This window comes from Lucilia sericata, unplaced genomic scaffold (assembly GCF_015586225.1).
Source record: "Lucilia sericata isolate MDLA Ls3-8-SP2 unplaced genomic scaffold, ASM1558622v1 Contig000087F_arrow, whole genome shotgun sequence".
NCBI classification, from domain to species: domain Eukaryota; kingdom Metazoa; phylum Arthropoda; class Insecta; order Diptera; family Calliphoridae; genus Lucilia; species Lucilia sericata.
In genome coordinates, this window is record NW_023994120.1 from 321,176 (window position 1) to 346,845 (window position 25,670).

Sequence of the window (25,670 nt, forward strand, 5' to 3'; positions counted from 1 at the left end):
TTGAAAAACTAAATACATAAAAACTACTAAAAACTATGACTTGCAAAATAAACTAAAATATAGGAAGAAAAAGTATAACAATTGAAGTTATAACTCATTTTTACAAACATATATTGAGTTACGTGACCAATTTCGAAAAAAAAAAAACACAAATGTTTGCAGACAGCGACCACGACCACTATGTGATTTTTAAAGAAGAGGGCGTTTTTGAAGGTAAACATTAAAAAAGAACTCTCCTAAGAACTTTTCAAAACCATCATGAAAAGGAAATGAATTGAGTTTTTAAAAAATTTACAAGGGTCATATTGTAAGAATAGAATAATAGAAAATGGTTTAGAACTTTATTTCAAAAAAATTTAAATTGTTCATCAATTCATTGTATTAGAAAGCAGCTCAAAACATTAGATTTGAAATTGAGGCTGTAGTTATGAAATAAATGAAAAAAATCAAAAAAACTTTCAACCCTTAAATTGATTAAGCCCTAAAGTCAAATTTATAAAAATGTATGTCAAATTTTTAATGATTTAAAAGCTTTAATGTTGAAAAAATCTGAAAATATTAAATAATGCAGAATTGTAATCAATTTTTTCCTCACATTTAAATAATTGAAAAATGTATTCGCATACTTAAAGGGTTAATATTATTATTATTTCTATATATCAGTTGAATAACTAGAGTGTGTATTAGAATTTGAATACAGAAAAAAAAACAAATTGAACTTTTAACCTCATTTCAAAGGCACCATAAAATCACAAAAATGTTTTTTGGCCACCAAACTATACACAACCAATTTAAATTATTCTTATAACTCCACAGGAAATGAAATGGGTATTGTGATTTTCATCTTCCATTCACATACTGCCAAAACTAAAAGAAAACAAAAACGAATTAAACAAAAAACGCAGTAATTTTCTCAACGTTTATCGCAGTATGGAATAATAGTAGTAAGTAAGAAATCATTTGCCAATTTATTATAATTTAGAAAATAATAAAAATTGTTTAGAAAAATAAATGGATTCCTTATATTACAACAAATTAAGGGTCCTTTTTATACAATAATGCAATAATAGCATGAAAATGCAAAAAACGTATGAAACCTTGCGGGTGGTTTCAAATGTTATAACGAGAATCATTAGGATTTTTTGTGAAATTAAATGTATTTAGTAGGTTTACATGGTTACACTCCTGCTACCTATTACTTACTCACTAATCATACAATTCATAGGAATTAGAAATAGGGGTGTAATTTTTATAAAAAAAAAACGTATGCATGGGAACAATTTTAAATTTCAACAACAATTTTAAATGATGATTTGCTTAGAACAAATATTTTCCGAAATTGTAGTATTTTCATCAGGTTGTCGAAAGTATTTATTTGTTAACAAACAAGATTTTTGAAATGTTCTTATTTCTGTATCGATATTATCTATTTGGCAAATCTAGCAATATATCTAGTGTATTTTTTCGTGTGTGTGTTTATTTTGTGAGTGTCATTTTCCAAAAAGTCAGGTTTATTTTACCTGTTATTTTTTCCCATTATAAGGTTGAGTGTGTCTTTTTTGTTTTTGTACCGGAAAATGCGCCAAATTTTTAAATTTTGGTTGCACATTGTCTTGTTTTCCATTATTTCCTACTTTTTTGTGCAAAGTGTAGTAGAGGTGCAAAAGTGTGGGAAGCAGGAAGTTACTTAATGGAAATTTTTCATTCGAAATGCTACGGTTTTTATTCTAGGAATTTGATAAGAATTTCTCAATAGTTTATGTTGATCAGATGTTGAGTTATGTAGAATTTAGGGATTCATTACCAAGAGATTGATACTAGTGGAAGTTTTGATGTTGTTAATCTAGCCGAAAGAAACAAGCTTAGCTACAGAATACTATTGTCTGAAATGGTTTTTTCTATAACCAACTGAAATGTATACTTATGTATGTATTATTTAAATGGTTAAGTTTTAAGCCTAAGTACAAAATTATCAAAACCTGTCCTCCGATTAATAAAAAAACAGACAGACTTATCCCATTGAAATAGGCACATACCTATAAAGAAAATTTAACAACTTGCATCCGAAAATGGAACCAATCGAATTATTGATGGAAACAACAACTTTCGTTGATATGAGTGTACATTTATAGTTGAATTGGAAATCTTTGGTCAAATATTTCATTTCCGAGCTAGCTACATACATACTTAGGTATTTAAGATTAGTGTGGCACCTTTGGTGACAATTCCCCGTAGTATGACAATTTAGATCTGAAATCGATCCCATATTCCAAGTAATAAGACCTTATTTTATCCATGGGTAATAAAGAATATAAATTTACAGTTATTCCCATAAGAATTAGAAAACTTAAAAAACAAAATGTTATCAGTTTAAATAAAAAAATATTTTTCACAAAACTTACCTTTTGGAAAAAAAAAAGCAATCAATCCTCTTTTCAAATTTAGCACACGAAAACCAACTTTGTGTTAATCCAAAAAATTGGTTGATTTGTAATTATTTCAGTTTATGCAAAAAAATAAAATACTGCAGTCTCCAAAACATGTACACACACAGCAGCACACTTTTAAAAACACAGTCGAAAATTCGCAAATGAAACACCTGCTAAGGATAACCACGACAGGCAACTGAATTTGTTACGAAAACCTGACCGGCTTTTTGCCAATCATAAGAACAACTGTTGTGTGGAGCTCGCGAAATCCTCCTCAGACGAGACGAGATTAAAAGTACAAACAGCGAATAACCGAATAACGTTCAAATACGATTTTTTCCACAATATTGTGAAAATTATAATAAAAAAAATCTCTCGGTAACGTCGTAACGATTAAGAAAGAATGAAAGAACACGAAAAAACAACTCCACTAGAAGAATTTTTTGTAGAAACAAAAAATAAAAGAGAATGACAGACGCAGCAGCACTCGTATTTTTTGTTGTTGTTGTTTTTGTATACTATAATTGTAGTAGTGAGACGTTTTTTATATTTTTTTCTTTTCTTTTTGTTTTTCTTCTTTTTTCAATAATGAATGAATGAAGACCAAGAAGAAATAAACACAACAAAAATTTACATACACACACTTTACACTTTATTATGTTTCTTATTTTTCTTTACTTCTTTTTCTGTCTGTCTTCTTTTTAAAGTAAGAACAAGTACACAAAAGTAAAAAAAGAAAATGTGACAATTTTTACCAAAATTCTAGTTTTATTGTTATTTTTTGCGTATTTTTCAATAATTTTGTTTTATTTGAATTTAATACAATTGTTTTAACAAATTTTTCTGTGCTTTATTACCAAATTATGTATTATTAGTATATTTTATGATTTTTTTATTTGTGGATTTTCTTGTATTTCTTTTTTTTTCTTCTTGTATTTCTATATAATCACTCACACAAAAACATGCATACACTAAAATGGCTGGTTTAGGTTGGTTGGTTGATTTTGTTGGTTGGATGGCTTTTTTCTTCTTCGCTCTTGTTGTTGTTGTTGTACGTTTAAATGAATGAAGAAGAAGGTTTGTAGAAAGACGGAAGACGGTAAAAGAAATTAAGCAATTCAAGTAAAACGAATATGAAAAATTGTACAAATAATTCTTTTTTTATTATGATTTTCAAATTTCAGTCTTGAAAAATATATTTAAATCATTCCAGAAATAGATTAAATTTATTATTATTTCTTGCAAAATATTTAATACTTTTAGCTTTAAATAAAACACATTTATGTTTATTCCACACTACTTTTTCACTTAATTCATAATTTTTTTTCATTCTCCAATATTTTTAACTGCGTTAAAGGATTTTCTTATTTATTTAATAAGATGTTTATTTTAAAGGCACTATTATTTGTCTATTTATTTTAAATATTTTAAGGGATTTTAATACATTTTCCAGTTTTTCTTTGCTCTTATTTTTCTCAAAGCTTTAAAATACACTTCGGCTTTCCGCGACACGCACTAATTTCTACAAATACTCAACGACGAATGAAGAAGTCGTGTAATTGCAAGAAACAGTGTTGTCTATATTGGGGAACTAATAAAATGTAGCGTTTTTAAAATGCATTATATTAGGCGATTTTCTGCAGTTTGGTTTTTTAATTGAAAATTTAATGAAATTTAACACATTTATTAATTAAAAATTTAAAAGTAATTTTTAACATTTAATAATTGATTCGTTTTTTCTAAAAAGTTTGTATTAGTTTTGCAAGAATCAGTAGTAGAGTAACAGTATAGGTTTATGATTTCCGTAGCGTAGAGTGAGCAGCACTGTCAATTAGCGATGACACTTTAACGAATATGTATAATAAAAACAAGACGATAAGTAAAATTGTAATTTTATAAAGAGATGCCAGACTACTTACGGACTATTGAGAAATTTTAATTAAGTTTCTTAAAATTAAGACAAAAAAGAACTGAAAAGAGAAAAACTTTAAAATCTTCAAATGAAAAACCACGAAAAATACCTTGAAAAGATTCTTGAATGGCACACGCAAACAGCATTCCATACTTCTGTGTACTGTTTTTGATTTTTATTGGTTTTGCGATTTTTTTTATTCAAATTTTATTTTCTTCACAAAAAAAAATTTCAAAAATTTTTATTTGATGTTTTTTTCATATTTTTTAATTTTCTTTTTTGAGAACACACTTTTTTACTAATTCTAACTTATTATTGTTTTATTATGGTTTTTGTTGAAAAAGGTCGAAGTTTAATATTTTATCTAGACTAACAAATCTAATAAGAATACATATAATCAAACAACTAATCACAAAATTTAGTTAAGTAATAATGCCTCTGGCTATTGAAAAAATTATAAAAAACAAACGTTTTTCAACATCGCAGCATTATATTTTTAACACAAATATTGAAAGTCAAAATTAAAAGTAAAAAAATTTTGGCGATTAACATTTGAAAACTAAAATTTTTATGTAGAAAAAACCTATAAAATTAATCCTCGAAATTCGAAAACAAGACACATAATATTTTAATTGATTTTTTGTTAACGAATTTTTTCTTGCTCTTATTTCAGACCTTTCAGCGTATATAATATAATAAATTTCATTAATCCTTTAAGTGCTAATGTGAAAAATAAGATTTTTTTAAATAAAATGTTCAACAAAATCTACATTTTTCAAAAATGTATCGATTTGTGGTCAATATTATTTGAAAGGAAACACTCAAAGCTTAAATTAGATTAAATATTATTATTAAAACAGAAAGTAAATTTGTAACTTAACAATTTACAACAAAAAAAGTATTTTGTTACTTAATATTTTATTAACAATCTTTTCAGCATTGACAACACTGATTTAGTTATTTACAATGAATTTTGACATTTTCTGTATTTCTCACATTCATAACAAGTTTGTAATTTTTTATAAGCACATGTAGGCTAGTATATTTTTGTTTAACTTTTAAATAAAAACTGTGGAAATAATTTATTATTTTTTAACAAAATGGGTGTGCGAGGGTTAACGGGTTTTATAGCCAGACATGCGGAATTGTATTTGACACCCTACGAATTACATGACTGCAATCTAGTAATAGATGGAGACAATTTGGCCTGTAACTTGTACAGGGATGTGGCCGGCAACTATTCTGCTTTTGGTGGTGATTATGATGAATTCTACAGGGCTGTGGTAAATTTCTTTGTGGTCCTAGGTGAATGTAATATCAAGCCATATGTGCTAATGGATGGTGGCTATGAGATGCGTAAATTACGCACAGTGGGTAAACGTATGAGAGGCAAAATATCCGTGATAAAACGTATTAATCCCTGTGCCTCCATTACCGTATTTCCGGTAATGATGAAAGAAGTTTTTGTGGATGCAGTCAAAGATTGTGGCGTGCCCGTGATGCGTTGTGTTTTTGAGGCCGATGATGAATTGGCCGCTTTGGCGCGCAAGTTGAATTGTCCGGTGTTGAGTTACGATTCCGATTTTTATATACACAATGTAAAGTATATTCCCTTGATCACACTAACGGTTAAGGCTCATACAAAACTTTGTAAAAGTAATCTAGTGGAAAATCCCGAAGAAAACACACGCAAGCTGAGAAAAAATGAAGCAAAAAAGGTGGATAAACGCACTAGGGGTAACCATGTAATGGATTCTATTGTAGTTGATAATAAGGAAAAGCCTAAAAAAGGTAAAACCTACAAATATTTAGACTGCTGCATGTATCGCATCGAGAATTTAATTGCGAGAGGTTCATTGAGCAAGGAAAAATTACCACTATTTGCAGCCATGTTGGGTAATGATTATATATCGCGTTCGTGTTTCAAAAACTTTTTCCAATCGGGTATGGGTAAAGTTGGTAGGAGTCGAAAAACGAAGCAGCAGCAACGTAGAATAAAAGTTATACTCCAGTGGTTGAAAACTGAGACAGCAGAATCGGCTTTAGAAAAAATCATGACAAGATTAAGAACAGTAAGTAAAATTAGATATTAGAATAAAATTATCCTTAATAATTATTTGCAAATTTTCAGCATCAACGTGAGTCTTTAATGGCTCAAATGGAAGCTGCTACGAGTGGTTACTCCAATGAAAAATGTCGTTCGTATGATTTTTTCATCAGTCATTATGAAAATATATTTGAAGATTTTATTGAAACTGAGGAAGAAATCTATGAAACTGATGAGGAAGAATACGAAGAAGAAGATGAGTCTGAGGAGGAAGAAGTATCTGGAGAGGAGGGGGATGAAGAAGATAATGATTCTAATATTGAAGAGGAAGACGAAGAGGAATATGCTTCTAATATTGAAGAGGAACACGATAATAACAAAGAAAAAATTGAAGAAACTCTTGAAGAAGATGTAGAAGATGCCAATAAAATTGAAAATTCTAATAATTCTGACTCTGAAGGCTCGGAAAATGAAGAATCAAATGAAGATACTCATGACATAATATCCAAATTTCCCCAATGGTTTTTAAATAAATTATATCCCGCCAATTTACCACGTTTCTTTGTCGATTTAATGCATCTCCGCAAATATATAAATAATCCTCAAATAGAACATTTTCCCTATAATGAATGCAATAGTATAGCCCTACCCATATTAACTCTTATATATTCACTATTAAATAATGTCAAGGGTAATGAATTTGTACCCAAAGTTATGGAAGATGGTACTGTACGCTCCTTATATTTCACATACCTAACACGAGCTACACGAGTCACCAATATTCGCTATGAACATGTTGAGGTGGAGGAGAAGCCTAAGTATGATTTTGAACCAGAAAATCCTAATCCTTTGTTTTTGAGAGAAGTTTTCGAGATGAGAATGCCTGAATTAAATCCAGAAGAGCTATTTGCTGAATTGGAGAAACTTCCTCAGGATCTGAGGCTGTATTTTATGGCCATTGTTTATTGGCTACATAAATGTCAAAACTACGATGTGGTACATATACATGCTCTAATTGTTTGTTTGGTTGTTTTAAGAACCATTGATTCTAAAATCCCCGCCGAAAGAGATGTTAAAGCTTTTCAAAAAAAGTTTGGAAAAATTATCAAAAAAGAACGTCAGGTACGTGACAAGGATGAAGCAAATGGCACCAAACGTGTGATTAAAGATGAGGTATTAGCTCTACCCATACCAGAACGTTTGTCATATGTACCAAAATCCGATTGTTATTTAGTGCAAAATGAACTATTAAAACATTTTCATATGCAGGACATATTTAAGAAGAAATACGATCTTTACTCCAGCACTGTACTACATGCATTTGCCGAATTTCAATCCGTAGTCTTCCAATTGCATTCATTAAATGCTCTCCTCGACTTTCCCTATGATGCACCCCATATGGGTCAATTGTATTGTGGTGTATTTTTATATAATCTCTACGACTTGTTTAAAAGTCGTTTGGATATTATTTACTATGTAAAGAATTTCATTTTTAGAGATTCTCAAATGATGTTTGATTGCTATTTGTATTTTTGGCAATGGTGTGAAAGGTTCATACCTTCCTGGAAGCAACCTAAAGATCAAAAAGTGAACACGGTATTAAGTAAAAAGATTCTAAAGAAAAAACGTCAATTGGAGAGGAAACAAGCTGCTCAAGATATTAAGTTACAAGATCCAAATGCTGATATGCTGAGTAGTGGTGAAGTGGATGATGAATTTGTAGATTTGAATAATAAGTTTTGTACTTTTTTAAAAGTAAGTTAACTATGACATGAATAAAAGTAACTTTGAATGCAATAAATACATAAACAAATTTATTAAGAAAAACAAAAAAAATAGTTAATACTTCTTTATTTAACTTGCTATTTTAGCTTATATGTTCGTCATTCGAATTTCTGTTTTTTACCCTATTAATCGTTTTCAGATCATGTGGATCTAAAAAACTTATGTTCGAAAAATGTTTAAAAAATTTTCGAATCATAAGGATTCCAATTTTTATTTTACATTTTTTAAATTCGAAACCTTCTTAATATATTTATTTATTCTAAATGCAATATTTTGGAAATTTCAAAAAGTTTTATAGCTTTTTATTGAAAAAATATGTTGAATAAATATTTAATTAGGGATATTACACACCTTAATAAATTTTATTATAAAAATTAAAACTATTTTGGTTTTATTTACTTATATTTTTAAAATTAATTGTCGTTTTCTTCTCTTTTTCGTTTTTACTTTGTTTCTATGAAAATCATGAACATGTAGCCTTGGCAACCCTATTCAATTTTGACATTTATGTTGTCATTAGAAATGAAAAAAAAATGTAAAACAAAAACATTTAGTTCTTTGTTTTGCTACGACGGAGAATTTTTTAATCATTTTAAATCCTAAATTAAACAATTTAAAACGAACATTAACAAATAAAAACTGAAGCTGCAGCACTGCCACAAGTGAAAGCATTTGAGGATAATTAAAGTAAATTAAATAATTTGAGGAAAATACACAGAAAAACTAAATGAAAAAAGCAATAAATTTTTAGTGTTGGTGATGATGACATTGGCATAAACAATACAAGGAAAAGAAAAGAAAAAAAAAACAAGACTTTTGGATAAGAGGAGAGTGAAAACGGGTGTGTGAAAGAGAAAGAGTGGATTTGAAAACAATACGAAGTTGAGAACAAGTTGTTAAGGAAGAACCAGCAAAAATAAAATTTGAAGGTAAACAAATTTTCATTAATGTTTTTTTTCTCATTCTTTAGAGTTAAATTTAGTTTATTAGTTTTGTATTCTGTTGATAAGAAATCATTTTATCTGTATTATGTTTTAGTGATAGAAATTCTGCTGTCTAGAGAGAGAGATTAAATTTAGCAAGATTATTGCTAGATTACAAGAAATTTGGTCCAGCTGTTTGTTGTTGATTTTCAACAATAACAGCTACTGGGCTATTGGTGGCAGTGTTTTACTACTACTGTTGGTAACGACACTACACATACTGGCTCACTTACCTTGGTTCAAGACACATCCCGAAGACCTCTATCGTCGTAGCCGTCGACTTTATTACTTGAGACTACAGTGCATCGCCAATATTGATCAATTCATAGATTTCTACACTAATGTTTCACGCAAAATGGACAGTGTGTTTGAAGCATACTTAGGTCCGGATGGCGTTTTAGCCGGTGCAGTAGTTGGTGCTGTGGCCGGTGCCACCGGTGAACCCGATGATATACCCAAAGTTAATACCACTGTATGGATTTTGGGTAAAAGTTATAATGCCATACAAGAGTTGGAACTAATACGTCGCGATGTTCAGTCCCGTCTTTGGTGTACATATCGCCGGGGTTTTGTACCCCTCGGCGAACCACAGTTGACTACCGATAAAGGTTGGGGCTGCATGTTGCGTTGTGGCCAAATGGTTTTGGCTCAAGCACTCATCGATTTGCATTTGGGCCGTGATTGGTTTTGGACAACTGAAACAAGAGATTCAACATATTTGAAAATTGTTAATCGTTTCGAAGACTCTAGGAAAAGTTATTTTTCCATACATCAAATTGCCTTAATGGGAGATTCGGAGGATAAGAAGGTGGGCCAATGGTTTGGTCCGAATACTGTGGCACAAGTGCTCAAGTAAGTAAAAACTGTTATTTATGTAAATTTGTACAAAATTTTAAAATTTAATAAAAATTCCTTAACATGGAAGACATTTTTTGGAAATCGAGTTTTTCAATAAAATTTAAGTATTAAACACGATGATTAATAATTAATTTTGCATTAAAAATTATAGATTAGATCTAAATAATCAGATATTTCAACAAAAAAATTATTTTGTACTAAATGTTCTATTTTACCATAAATTTGATTTTTTTACAAAAAAAAAAAAAAATGATTTTTGAAATCCGACTTCATTAAAAATTAAATTACTAGTAAAAATGTTTATTCAACTTCTAGATTCTCGTAAATATATCCGATAGATCTGTAGAAGTATATGATGTTAAGGTATTCTAAGATTTTAGAAAACCTATTGCAGGACACACGGATTTACTTGAATTTTAATTATTTTATATTAATTTTCAAATCTTTCTGATTATTTCCACTTGCAGAAAATTAGTTCGTTACGATGACTGGTGCAGTCTAATGATTCATGTAGCTATGGACAATACTATCGTCATAGATGACATTAGTAAGTTTCTTTGCCAAACAATAAATTAATTAAAATTTACCTTTTTCGCCATTATACATTTACAGTTTCACTCTGTTTGACTAATCCCAAAAATGATGAATCGTGGAAACCTTTGTTACTTATACTACCCCTACGCCTGGGACTAAGTGACATTAATCCCATTTATATACCCGCTTTAAAGAAATGCTTTGAGCTGGTGGGAAATTGTGGCATGATTGGTGGAAGACCAAATCAGGCTCTTTATTTTCTGGGCTATGTGGATGATGAAGTTTTATTTTTGGATCCTCACACAACACAAAGATCTGGAGGAGTGGGTCAGAAAACTACACAAGATGAGATTGATTTCGATGAAACATTTCATCAGAAATATGCGGGTAGAATACAATTTACCCAAATGGATCCGTCGTTGGCTGTGGTATGTTAACTTTACAAAACATTGCTTTATCATAATATTTTTAATATTTTTATTTCTAGTGTTTCCTTTGTAAATCTCGTATGTCATTTGATATTCTATTGGAGAACTTAAAAAATCAAGTGCTAACAGCCAGCACTCAACCATTATTTGAAATCACTAAAACTCGTTCACCGGAATGGGTGTCGAGCATGACAGGTATAACGGCTTCTACTAATACCACATATCACTATCCTTCTCTTGACTCCAACAACTGTCTAGACACTGTAACAGATAGAGATACAGATACAACAGAACACTGTTATAATTCTTATGAAGAAGTTGCCAGTGATTTAAATACTTCCTATATTACATACACAACAACTTCATCAGATGATTTAATAAGTTATAGTTCGGCACGAACTATAAGTTGTGGTGATACAGAAGGTTTTTCTTTTTTTAGTTTTAGTTTTATATAGTCTTTAGATTATAATTAATTAAACCAAATTATATTTGTAGAACAATAATCTCAAATTTTTAATTCTAATTTCTTTTCTACTTAGATTTCGAAAATGTTAATCACTCATCTGTGGAGGCCAAACGACGTACTTGCTGTGATGATAACGAAGGTTCCGATGATGATTTTGAATTTATATCCTAGTTTAAATTAATTTTTACTATTTCAAATTGAATTAACTTAAATAATTATTTCTATTAAAGTTTTAATGAAATTTTATTAAATACGCAAGAATTTTACGTTTTTCTATGATTTTGTTTACTTTTATTTTTTCTATTTCTTTTATACATGTAAAATTTATGTCTTGTAATTAGTTTTATTTACTTACAAAAAAATAAGCTTTTTTTTTGTTTAGTCTCAATTTATTCAGTTCAGTTTTTTTATATAATATAAATATTTAAATTAAATAAAGCGAGATAAATTAATTGAAATGAAAATAAATGTTTAAGATTTCAATGCAACCTGATGAAAGATTAATTAAATTTATATAAATTACTAATAATTTATTATTTTTATTAAAAGAAATAATTAACATTTTGCATAAACACATCAACATACGCCCTTAAATGTTATTTTGTTATTAATTTGTCAGTTTTTATAAGGAGATTTTATAGCAAATGATTTAGTAAAAGTTTGAGTTATTTTTATGTAAGGAGATTTAAAAGAGTTTAAACTTAAATGGTTAAGAATTTAATTTAAAAGTCTTACTCTTAGTTGTTTAATTTATTATAGGAAACGATACACTGTGTTTTAAATAATTCATTTTTAAATTGACCAAACCTTCTGACAACAATAATAATAATAGTAATAAAAATTATATAAATATTAAGTAGAGCATTTGTATTTTATGTGGTTCTTAACATTTGCCCATAAACAACAACAAATAGTTCTTTAATCTAGTCGTTTTAAAATGGACCACACCTTTAAAATACATATTTATGTATAAACCATGACTTTACTTTCATATGAGGTGTATTTAAGCTTTTTAATAAAAACCATAGTTTCTTTTATTATTAACAATTAATTTAAGGCGTTTAAGAAAAAGTTTTTCAATTAGTCAGAATTAGTTTGTTGTCACTTAGTAAAAAGCACAAATTTTAAAAATAAATGTTATTATTTTAATTAAGGCATGAGAGTAGTCAATAGATTAGACTCTGGACTAGTAAGTAGATTTTTCAATAGTCTAAACGATATTCTAGTTATTCAACTAATTGACAGACTAGCTAACTAAATAGTTAATAGTTTCGGCCATAGACTAGTCAACAGGCTAGTCTATAGACTAATCAATAGCCTAGCCAATAAAATAGTCCAATAACTAATCAACAGACAACAAACTAATGCACAGACTTGTCAGCAGACTAGTCTATAGAATAGACTAACCCATACACTAGTCAACAGAGTAGACAGTGGACTAATCAAGAGACAAGTCCATAGACTAACAATGGTTTAGTCCATAGGCTAACAATAGTCTAGTCTATAGACTAATCAATTGTCTAAACGATATCCTAGAAAATAGGCTAATCCTTCAACTAGTCGACAGTCTAGTCAACATAATAGTCAACATACCAATCAATAGCCTAGTTCATAGAGTAGTCAATGAACTAGTTAATAGTCTAGACAACAGACTAGTCAATATACTAGATAACAGACCAGTGCATGAACTAATCAACAGACAACAAACTAGTCCATAGACTAGACAGCATATTCATCAAAAGACTATTCTATAGACTAATTAATAGTCAAGTCAATTGACTAATCAATGGTCTATTTCATAGACTAACCAATAGACTGGTCCATACAGTAGTTCATAGACTTGTCAATAATCTAATCCATATGCTAGAGCCCACATATGTATTTGTCCATAGATAAGTTTTATATGTTTCAATTAAGGTTACGATTTTGTTCTTTTATAAACTTCTTTCTTCCATCCAAATCTCCCCCAAAACAATAATTAAGTAATAATCTTATAATTACACATTAACACAAGAAAAACTATTAAATACAAAAATAATAATTAATCATAGTTATTGCTATTTATCAATAATACTGTGATTGTGGTGATTTAATTTAAATGAAGAAAAAAATTAATAAAACACACCTTAAATGGCAACTTTTACACCTCCCTAAAGTTGGAAAACAAAAAACAGTTGAAAATGATTAAAACTAAAAACATTTATAAAATAATTAATATTCTTATATTTGGCAACGAAACAATAACCGTAAACAATTAATTTTATAAAAAAAAGAGGAAGGGAACCCATAAAAGAACAAAAATCAACTGTACACTTGATCTTGAAATAAAGCGGCGCCCTAGCAAGTCACAATCATTATTTCAATTCATTATAATCCGATTTAAAGAAAAAACGTATAAGAATGAATGATAAATAAATTTGGTATAAATTAAACATGTGTTTGGTAGTTGTGGGTTCTTAATCTAAATCTTTTTACATAAGATTAAATAGATATTAATAAAAAGTTTTCATTAAGTTTGAATTAATATTAAATTAAATAACTTTTAGATCAACAACATCAACAAATGTCCACTACTGTTTATGTAAAATCTATAAAATTATAAATATGTATTTATTAAAAAAAAAAAAAAAACTAAGCCAACACCCTCAGTAACAAAGCCAAGACCAACAAGACTCTTATAGTTTTTGTTTATGGCCCCTTGGACAACAATGGTTGTTTTTGTAAGTATTGTTTGATCTTAATATTCGTTTGAAAACTTACAATTAAAACACGAGACAAATACTTAGAAAAAAAAAAATAACTAAATCATATAGAACTTATTTACTGGCACTTTACAAAAGTTATTTACGTATAAAAATCAACATTTTTTAATTGTAATAATAACAAGTAAGAGTTCTATATTCAGCTGTGCCGAATCTTATATACCCTTCACCATAATGTGTTGACAAAATAGTCAGTACAAAAAATTATTACAAAAATCAAAAAAAAAAAAAAAAAAAAAAACCAAAAAGTCCTTTTTTATGTGTTCTCACTTAATCCGGACTCTAAATATTTAATTTCATGTTTTTAGGTTTAATATTATAGAAAATTCAAAAAGTACCTTTTGTTGAAATAAAAAGTACCAAAAAGTCCCCTTTTATAGGTTCTCACTTAATCCTGCTAAATTAATCATGCTAAATTTTATGTTTGTAGGTTCAATATTATAGAGAATTAAAAAAAATGCTTTTGTAGAACTAAAAAGTACCAAAAACTCCCTTTTATGTGTTCTCACCTAATCCGGGTTCTACATGCCTAATTTCATAGAAAATTCAAAAGTATCTTTTGTAAAATGAGAAAGTACCAAAAAGTCCCCTTTTATAGGTTCTTACGTAAATCGGACAATATATGCTAAATTTCTTGTTTCTATGTTCAATATTATAGAAAATTCAAAAACTACCTTTTGTAGAGCGAAAAAGTACCAAAAAGTCCTCTTTTATATGTTCTCACTTAATCCGGGCCCTACATGCAAAATTTCATGTTTCTAGGTTCAATATTATAGAGAATTCAAAAAGTACCTTGTGTAGAACGAAAAAGTACCAAAAAGTCCCCTTTAACGTGTTCTCACTTAATCCGGGCTCTACATGCTAAATTTCATGTTTCTATGATCAATATTATAGAGAATTCAAAAAGTACCTTTTGTAGAACGAAAAAATACCAAAAAGTCCCCTTTTATATGTTCTCACCTAATTTGGGCCCTACACAGAAAAAAACGCCTGGTACCAAATTGACACCAAATTTTTTAATAACATCCGTTGTCAAGTTCATACATACATACAACAACAACATGTAATGTAGACCACGCAATTTTGTCAACATTGCACGAATTCGTTGTCGCAATCTAAACTTTATGCACATCCGTTGTCTAAATGTTAACAAACGTGGTAAGCTCACTATTTATGTTAAAAAAAGTACCCTTTGAAGAACGGAAAAGTACCAAAAAGTCCCCTTTTATAGGTTCTCACTTAATCCGGGCTCCATATACGAAATTATCTAATAACATTCATAGCGTGTTTTTCTTACTTTGCCTTTTTTTATAAACAATCAATCCAATAACAAAATTTACCGTATGATTATGTGTGTTGTTTTTGTTTGTTTATTATTTTTGTCTCCGCATGCACGAAAAATCAAAATTTTTGATGAATTTTTCAGAAGTTGTCTAGGATTTTTGCTCATATCTCTATTATTTAAGAATCGATTTTGCTGATTTTAAATAGGAAACTTCCCGAAAGTATGTTTGACAAAATTGTTGAAGATTTGGATCCCCAAGATATTTGGGGTCTTCAGAAAATTGATTTCAACAAACATATAGACAGACAGACGGACATAGCTTAATCGACTCCGCTATCTATAAGGAGTCGAAATATATGTTTATACTTTATAGGTCGGATAATTATATTACAGAAATTACAAACGGAATGACAAACCTATATATACCCTTCTCACGAAGGTGAAGGGTACAAAAACTATATAAAGCACTATGGGTCAACATTAATAATGACTGGAAAATGCATTTCTTAAGATTTCATGAAATATTTTATTAAATGGTACATTGAGTGAATATTGAAAATACATAAATTAAGCGAAATTCGAATATTTTTTTAATTATAAAAAAATTTGAAAATAAAAAAAAATATTCGAAAATATGAAAAAATTTAAAATTTTGCCAATAGAAATAGATAAATATTTCCATAAACAAGAACTGAAACAAACTAACCTACTCATAGTGCCTAATAGTGGCAAATCAAAGAAGAGGAAAAAAATTTTTGGAATTTTATTTTTATCGTTATGGTGTGGTTGTTAATAATATTCCTGATTAATTGTAGCACACTTTTTTATAACAAAAAAAAAATATATAAAATTATTAAATAATTGTGCACCATGTTCAGCTTAGAACTACTTTTTAATTCTAGTTAATTAACTGACAAACAACCTTTTAATGGTTTTATAAATACCCTTTTAAGTGTTATTGAGCTGCTTAGAAAATTGAAACTGACTTTTAATTTTAAACAGAAAAAAATAACCTAAAACAGCTGTTAGAAAATAAACAAAATTTTTGTTGTTTTTATTAGAACTGTTACAAATACAATTTTCCATTTTAATTAGTTTTACAATTCTTTAGATTTTAATTACTAATTACATGACACATTTATAGTAAAAACGTTTGTGTTGGGAGACAAAAAAGTTTTATAAATTTTAGTAAATGGTTTTAGCATTAGCAATGACCTTGACAATTAAATATCGCATAGCATAAATGAAAAAAATAATAGAAATATAAAAAAACTTAATAATAATTAAAATAACTGACAATTACGATTTGAAATCAAACTGTTAATAAATCGTAATTAACAATAAAAACTGAAATCGATTTAATACTTTCATATATGAACGACTATAAATTTAATAATTAAATAATTTGTCATAATCCCAGGCACGTTTTTTGTTATAGTGTATTTATATGTCTCAATGGGTTGTTGGTTGTTGTTGAACGATCGGTAGTTCTGCGGGTGCATTGTTTTTGTGGCCACCCTTTTACGGTGCAAGAAAGGTATTTCGCACATTGCTTTTTAATGTTTAGTTTTATTTGTTGAGTAAAAATATTCGAACTTGAAAAGTTGAACCCAAATGGTAACAATAAAAAACAATGTGAGGCTTATGTAAAATTCCTTTAAATTCGAATGTTAAGCATGTTTTTGCTTGCTTTTTTGTATTTAACTTGGTCTCTGAACAGGCTCCAATAAATTATCTAAAAATTTGATTTAAAAATATGTGAGAATTTTGTATCCTCTACCTTGAGTTAAAAATACAATAAATTATTTAAAAATAAATAAAAATCACGTGCAAAATTTATCAAAAAAACACTAAATACACGTAATTTGTTATAAAAAAGCCAAGTTGTATGTTAACTAGGCTTTCAAAAATATTTATTTATTTCACTTATTTTATAAGTTAACAATAAGTTTTACAATTATTGTAGACAATTGATTGTTTATTTTTTGTTAATTTTAAAGTTATAATGGTGGGCTTTCAAAAAGAAACACTTCAGATTATTATTATTCAACATTGAGCAGCATATGGCATCTTCATTTAAAATCATGATGACCCAATTTCTCACCAGTATTAAATAATAATGATAAAGTAGATCAAGTGTTTGTTTTTTGTCTTTAAGTAAAACAAAAACCCAGTTAACAGGCATATTTTACAAAAATTTTGTAATTCGATTAAATTTGTATTGTTTTATAAAGAAATAAGTTTGATTGAAAGTGTTTATGAATAATTATTTGGCAAAAGTAAGTAATAACAGCTTAACTGAAGCATTATTGTAAAAAAAAACAAAAGATTTAAGACACAAACACAAAACTTTAGTTTGAAAATTTATATAACAAGTTTGTGTCTTAAATCTTTTGTTTTTAAACATAATTTTTAATATATTTACTTTAAAGAATATGTGCTAATAACGGAAAATTAAAAATTTATAAAATTTTTGAATAATTATTTGGCAAAAGTAAGTAATTACAGCTTTACTGGAAAAAATAAAATAATACTGGAAAGAATAAAAAAACTATAAAAAACAAAAGATTTAAGACACAAACACTGACTTTATTTGAAAATCAATATAACAAGTTTGTGTCTTAAATCTTTTGCTTTTAAACAAAATTTTTAATAATTTCATCTTAAGGAATAGCTTTACAAAACTCCCCAAGTATGTTCCTCATATGTAGTTTGCCTTAATATTTTTCAGCTCTTTATACCTATACAATAAGTTTAATGATTATGTATTTTATAAATTTATCTACGCACAAACCTGAAACATAATTATTGGTATCACTTTCAATAAAGCTTTTTGAATAATTCATAAACTTCCTGTCACAGCAACATCAATCTCATTTGTTCCTACACTTCATTACTGCCAAGTCATATTTTGCTAATATTCTATTCTTTTAGTTTTTATATAGTTTCATTTTTGTATAATTTTTATGGTTTTTGATTAACTGATATTTAACACCAACACCCACACGTTTCATTTTGTCTTTTGTTGGTTTGATATATAATATTTTTTAAGAAGCCAATAATACTACTGCTAAAGACACATTCACCGCAAGAAGTCAAAGTCAATTTAAATTATAACAAATATTTTTTTTTTGTTATTGTTAATAAATCAGACTCAGTGAGCTTTCAATATCGGCCAAGACGAATTGTGGGAAGCACTGTTTGATTTGAAAACATATAAACATGAATTACAGTTTAAATTGTGTTCTAACAAAGCTTTTCTAGTTTTGTACTAAGTAGAACCCTTATAAGGGAAAAGTCCTATTTGGAATTTTTAGAAACTTTTATTAATATTCTAACTTTTAACCTTGAAACGGATAGCTATCAGGAAATTGGTATTTCGCGGTAAACCACATGGTCGAATTTTGTCCCCTTACTTACACCTGTCTAACAACCATGTTTCCTTCATGAAAGACCCTCATCTTGGGGTATTGCAGTCTCGGGGTAAAGAGGTGCTACCAGTACCTCTAGCCTAGAACTGATTTGACATGGGGTCTAACTAGAAAACCACATAATCTAGTACTACGGGTGGCTAGTTGCCCACAGGACCTGTCCTGGATGGTCAGTTGGTTGAGGTTCCTTCGGGATACATATAGTGGCTGTGGTTTAAACCCAAATTCTAGGCAAGAGTATGACTGATGCGCGGTGAAATCTATATAAGTTCGGGGTAATGACAACAGATACCCCACAGAGGAGTGACTGTGGGACTAAGCGTTGGAAATGAGTTGGTGTTAATTGTATATGATACAGAATGAATGATGGGTGAGTCTGTCATATGTTGTTCTGTTATGAATATGTCGGATAAATGAGAAGTGTGCAGGGTTGAATGGTGATGAATGAAAGGTATCTTATACAAGTGATACCATTGAATTTTCCTTCTTTGTCCGGGATTATTCAGAGAGTAAACTCTGTTCATACCAGATTTACCACAGTTTGTCACTGTGAGTAAGAACAAAGTCTCGGCTTATTTGATGGATTCGAACTTCGGTTTACCGGTTATGTCTCTAAACAGAAGTAATGTTTTTGCATCTCGGGAGTTAAGCAACGGGGCAGCAATTGTCAAAGATTAGATAGTTCAAGTACTTGAGCAAAATGCACGTATACTGGACCGGAAATTCCATAAACGAAAATTGCCACCTGCCTGTATGAAGTTCAATGGGGCGGTAGTGAGTCATCACAAAAGCTCACCCAGTGATTGAAAAAGATCACAGTGAAATAGGCCAACACTGCAGGTTGGATTTTTCTATAGAAGATTTTGTATATTACAGATTTTTCTACTGAAGATTTTGTATAACTGATTTTTTACATAAATTTTGTATATAACAGATTATTCTATAGAAAAATTTGTTCATGACAGTATTTTTATAGAAAATGTTTGGTATAACAGATTTTTCTATTAAAAATTTTGTGTAACAGGATTTTCTGTAGAAAATTTTGTGTAAATACTGTTTTTGTATAGAAAATTTTGCATATTTTTGTGTGTAGAAAATGTATAACAGTATTTTATATAAAGAACTATAAAAAACTTGCATTCATAATTTCTTATAGAAAATGTTGTATTTAATAGAATTTTCTATAAAAAACTTGGGTATAACAGTATTCTATTTAGAAAATCATGTGTATTTTCTATAGAATCATATGTATAACAGCTTTTTTTATAAAAAGTATTATGTATGTACAGTAATTATAGAACCTTAAGTTGTATTCTTAAAAGAAACATATTTGTATAACTGAATTTTCTATACAATATCTTATATGAAACTTTAAAGTATTGCAAACATTTTGATATAATAAGTATAGCTAATCCTCCTATAGTGGATCATATAAAAAATCCCCATATAAATACATGGTTTGTCTATTCACATTTAACCACATCCAGTACATTAACAGCTCGATTTGTGTCTGTCAACATGTCAAATTTAATTCCTCCTTTTAAAGTGTAAAATGTCTTGTAATGCGACTTAACATGTTAGAAATTAATGAAAGAAAAAAAAAACTAAAAGCCATTCCAAAAGAAGTTTGAAAATTTGAAATGACTTTATGTTGTAGTTAAAAAGTTTGTAGAAACAAAAACAAAAAAACAGATCTACCGCTTTCCGTTAAAATTTTTGTTCAAATTTTTTTGTACCTCTAATGTAACCATAAACAAATTTAAATGTGTCTTAAATGACAACTATATTTGACAGCTTTATATAAAATAAAATGAAATTTATATTTAAGGCGACATTTACAACAACGACATTTAAATTAGGTACTTAAATAAGACTTAATATTTAAAACATTAAAATAATGTTAAAGTAATAAAATAGAAAAACAATATTTTACAGAGAAATAAATATTTAATATGAGTCATTTGTTAGTGGTTATAAAAAACGCCTGTTTTATGGTACATTGTTTTTTTAAATATTTTCTTGTGGTTTAATAAAATTTGTTTCTATTGTCATAAATAGATCAATTAATATTTTATATTATTTTAAAATGGAGGAGGTGGTGCTGGAGGTATTAACCATGTTGGCGTATTGTTTTACAAGTTTATTATTACTTTTTTATTTATTTATAATAATTTGTATTTAGTTTAATAGTTACACTAATAATTGTATTAATTTATATACTTACATTAACAAAAAATTGTTGTAGAAGTTTAGCCTGAAGCCCTATTCAACTACAAATTATCGAAACTAAAATTCTAAGATTGCATTGCAATATTTCCATTAAATATAGAGCTAATTTATTTTATAAAAAATCTAATTTATGACTTCAAATATTTTTCTCTGTGTATAATATTTTAAAAATTAGAACAACATGTTAATGTAGTTATAAATTTGAAAATTAACATTTATTGCTAGTTAATTTAATTGTTTTGATATAGTTTTATCTTTTAAATGTGTTATTAGTAAACGTATATTTTGTATTTAAATTAATTAAATATTCCATCATTTCAATAATGTAATAAATTTTATTTCAATTTAATTAGAAATTCTAGTCGGCTAAAAGTTTTCGCGATTCATTCTTGTGATTGTATAAGAGTTTTTGATAATATAAAATTACATTTCTATGGTATAATTCTTGTGTATAACAGTGTTTTCTATAGAAAATCATGTTTATAATCAGTGTATAACAGTTTTTGCTATAGAAAATCTTGTGTATAACAATATTTACAATAGAAAACTTCGTGTATGACAACATTTTCTAAAGTAAATTTTGTTTATAACAGCATTCTATAGAAAAATTTTAATATAACAGTATTTTCTATAGATAATTTTTTGTATAACAGTACTTCTTATACAAAATTATGTGGATAACAATAATTTCTTTAGAAAATTTTGGATATAACACTATTTTCTAGAGAAAATCTTGTAGAAAACAGAACTTTCTGTACAAAATCTTGTGTAAATCATACAAAATTATGTGTATAACAGTATTTTCTATAAACAGTTTTATGTATAACAGTATTTTCTTTGGAAAATTTTGCGTATAACACTATTTTCTATAGAATATCTTGTAGAAAACAGAACTATCTGTATAAAATCTTGTGTAAATCATACAAAATTATGTGTATAACAGTATTTTCTATAAACAGTTTTATGTATAACAGTATTTTCTTTAGAAAATTTTGTGGAAAACAGAACTATTTGTACTATCTGTGTGTTTTCTATAGAAAATCTTGTTTATAACAGTATTTTTAAATCTTGTGTATAATAGAATTTGCTATAGAAATTTTTTGTATAATAATACTTTCTAGAGATAATATCTGTATAACAGTATCTTCTATAGAACATTTTGTGTATAACAATATTTACAATATAAAACTTTGTGTATGACAATATTTTCTATATTAAATGTTGTGTATAACTGTTATACTATAACATCATTCTATAGGAACATTTTAATATAACAGTATTTTCTATAAATAATATTTTGTATAACATGATTTTTATACAAAATTATGTGTATAATTATTAAGTATTTTCTTTAGAAAATTTTGCGTATAACACTATTTTCTATAGAAAATCTTGTGGAAAACAGAACTATCTGTACTATCTGTGTGTTTTCTATAGAAAATCTTGTGTATAATAGAATTTTCTATAGAAATTTTTTGTATAATAATACTTTCCACAGATAATATCTGTATAACAGTATCTTCTATAGAACATTTTGTGTATAACAATATTTACAATATAAAACTTTGTGTATGACAATATTTTCTATGGTAAATTTTGTGTATAACTGTTATACTATAACATCATTCTATAGAAACATTTTAATATAACAGTATTTTCTATAAATAATTTTTTGTATAACAGGATTTTTATACAAAATTATGTGTATAATTATGTGTTTTCTACAAACAATTTTGTGTATAACAGTATTTTCTTTAGAAAATTTTGCGTATAACACTATTTTCTATAGAATATCTTGTAGAAAACAGAACTATCTGTACAAAATCTTGTGTAAATCATAACTTTGTTCACAAACTTGTGCATTCTTGTTAATAGAAAATCTTTTATACATAATAATTTTTTATAGAAAATCTTGTTAATAACAAACAATATTTTTTATAGAAAATCTTGTGTATAACAGAATCATAAATGTTTTCTCTATTCTATATATATATTTATAAGAGAAAATGTTTTAAGTTTAATTTGTTCTATAGAAAACCTGTATAACAGAATTTAAAAAAATCCTATGCATAACAAAATTTTTAATGAAAAAGTTTACGTATAACAATATTTTTTATAGAAAATCTTTTGTATAACACATTTTTCGACGATGTATTTTATTATAAACATGTTATATATAAGAGTATTGAAAATCCAAAGCAGATCATATGTGCTTATTTTTCCAATTCTGTCCCATTGTGCATATTATTGTATGGAGACCAAATAACTGTATGATTTTTATCTAACTGAATCTGCACAATAGTAACATCACATGAAATAATTTTAAAAACGTAAACTGGATTTAAATCCTTTGTGGCAATTTGTTATGCATAATTAATAATCTAAAGAATTATTGGCAAAATCGCACACACGCATACAAACATATGTACTTAAATATAATACAAACAAGTTTATTATTTCAATATTTTATTTTGAATTATTTTCAAATCAAAAGGAACGCAAAAATAAACGCCCTCTATGTAACAATAAAAAAATATTAAATAATAATAAAAAAACTAAATATAGAACAACAATTTACATAGAAATATATTAAGATAAGACTCATTACCATTGACCAGCATCACCAACAGTGGCCATAGCTACCACGACGTCTACATATAAACCAACAACAATTGGGGAATTTCATACCGGACCTATAATAGTGTCCAGTGTTTAGAATACAGAAACTTGATATTTGTTACAGATTTTTTTTTCAAAACGTTTAAAAAACTATTTAAAGAATTGTTTTATTAGCAGGTAGTAAGTACTCTACTAAAAAAATATACAATCAATCGACCATTGTAAAGTTATTTTTATATTTAACACATTAACACCAGTTTAACGTTTAATTTAATTAAATTTCTATTTCTGTTTCAATAGATTCATTTTTGTTCTTATTCAATTAATGCTTTTCTTTATAAAAATTCTATTTTATGCAAGTCTTTTTTTTATTTTTTTGTTTTATTTCAATTGATCAAGTATGATCATTTTCATTATTAATAAATTATAAAAAAAAACAAATAAACAAACTGTATTTCAGCTCGTATTTTATGCAAATTTAAAATAAACTTTAAGACATTTCTTAAGATAAATATGTTTTTCTTAATACTCTATAAATTAAATTAAAGTTTATTGTAAGAAAAAAGTTATAATAAATTTATGGTGAGATTTTTTCTGTGACAAGTTTATCAGTCCATTAGATTTCATAATATTGTACCATACAAGTGTTTTTAGATTTTGTTCTGCTGTACTACTAAATAAATAGATGTTTTCTTAATAATAAAAACAATTTATGGTTTATTCCTTTTAGATTAAGTTATTGTAATTTTAGTTAGTTCAAACTAAGCTCGAGCCTATGGGTTTGTAAGTCAGACAGACGTCTGTCCATTGTTTTTAAATGTTTACACAATTAATTACAAACAACTAACATGTGTTCGATTTCAAAATATTAAATGACAATATAATATTAAGTAAATCCGCATAACAATTGAAATGTAATAATTTAAATTTATTAAACTGAAACAGGTTCAAACAGTTTGCAGAACGTTTCATCACACGTGACATTATTTTGTGATTTCTTGGGTGGTAGCAATTGAACAAGACATTTCATTGGACGTCATAGACTAGACTAGACTAGCTTAGACTATAGACTATAGACTAGACTATAGACTAGACTATAGACTAGCCCCTTTGTACTATAGACTAGACTATAGACTAGATATAGACTAGGATATGACTAGACTATATACTAGACTATAGACTATACTATAGACTAGACTATAGACTAGACTAATAGACTAGATATAGACTAGATATAGACAACTATAGACTAGACTATAGACTAGACTTGACTAGACTATAACTAGACTATAGACTAGACTATAACTAGACGTAGACTTTGACTATAGACTAGACTATAGACATAGAACTATAGACTAGACTAACTATAGACTATACTATAGACTAGCTATAGACTAGACATAGACTGAGACTAGAGACTAGACTATAGACTATAGACTAGACTATAGACTAGACTATAGACTAGACTATAGACTAGACTATAGACTAGACTATAGACTAGACTATAGACTAGACTATAGACTAGACTATAGACTAGACTATAGACTAGACTATAGACTAGACTATAGACTAGACTATAGACTAGACTATAGACTAGACTATAGACTAGACTATAGACTAGACTATAGACTAGACTATAGACTAGACTATAGACTAGACTATAGACTAGACTATAGACTAGACTATAGACTAGACTATAGACTAGACTATAGACTAGACTATAGACTAGACTATAGACTAGACTATAGACTAGACTATAGACTAGACTATAGACTAGACTAGACTATAGACTAGACTATAGACTAGACTATAGACTAGACTATAGACTAGACTATAGACTAGACTATAGACTAGACTATAGACTAGACTATAGACTAGACTATAGACTAGACTATAGACTAG

At 27.7% G+C, this 25,670-nt stretch overlaps 3 protein-coding genes across 5 annotated transcripts in view; 2 read left to right on the forward strand and 1 right to left on the reverse strand.

Moving 5' to 3' along the window:
- Positions 1-3,982, reverse strand: part of LOC119599746 (protein Star) — a 45,971-nt gene extending 41,989 nt beyond the window's left edge. Inside the window, exon 1 of the mRNA XM_037949655.1 lies at positions 2,403-3,982. The gene's annotated coding sequence lies outside the window, so the exon portion shown is untranslated. The remainder of the gene's footprint in view (positions 1-2,402) is intronic.
- Positions 3,983-5,333: 1,351 nt separating this feature from the next.
- LOC119599745 (protein asteroid) lies at positions 5,334-8,218 on the forward strand. The gene is made up of 2 exons (XM_037949654.1): positions 5,334-6,413; positions 6,473-8,218. Exons 1-2 carry the CDS (start codon positions 5,442-5,444, stop codon positions 8,150-8,152), a joined length of 2,652 nt encoding a protein of 883 aa, XP_037805582.1. The 5' UTR covers positions 5,334-5,441; the 3' UTR covers positions 8,153-8,218.
- A 462-nt stretch (positions 8,219-8,680) lies between these two features.
- LOC119599748 (cysteine protease ATG4B) lies at positions 8,681-11,901 on the forward strand. Of its 3 annotated transcripts, XM_037949659.1 has the most exons (7): positions 8,716-8,860; positions 8,925-9,102; positions 9,184-10,008; positions 10,482-10,561; positions 10,627-10,976; positions 11,036-11,171; positions 11,516-11,901. In XM_037949659.1, exons 3-7 carry the CDS (start codon positions 9,512-9,514, stop codon positions 11,611-11,613), a joined length of 1,161 nt encoding a protein of 386 aa, XP_037805587.1. In that variant the 5' UTR covers positions 8,716-8,860; positions 8,925-9,102; positions 9,184-9,511; the 3' UTR covers positions 11,614-11,901. The 3 variants fall into 3 exon arrangements, with proteins under 3 accessions (XP_037805585.1, XP_037805587.1, XP_037805586.1); XM_037949657.1 differs by having other exon boundaries at positions 8,681-9,102; positions 9,212-10,008; positions 11,036-11,399; positions 11,516-11,897; XM_037949658.1 differs by having other exon boundaries at positions 8,716-9,102; positions 9,212-10,008; positions 11,516-11,897.
- Positions 11,902-25,670: the final 13,769 nt, after the last annotated feature.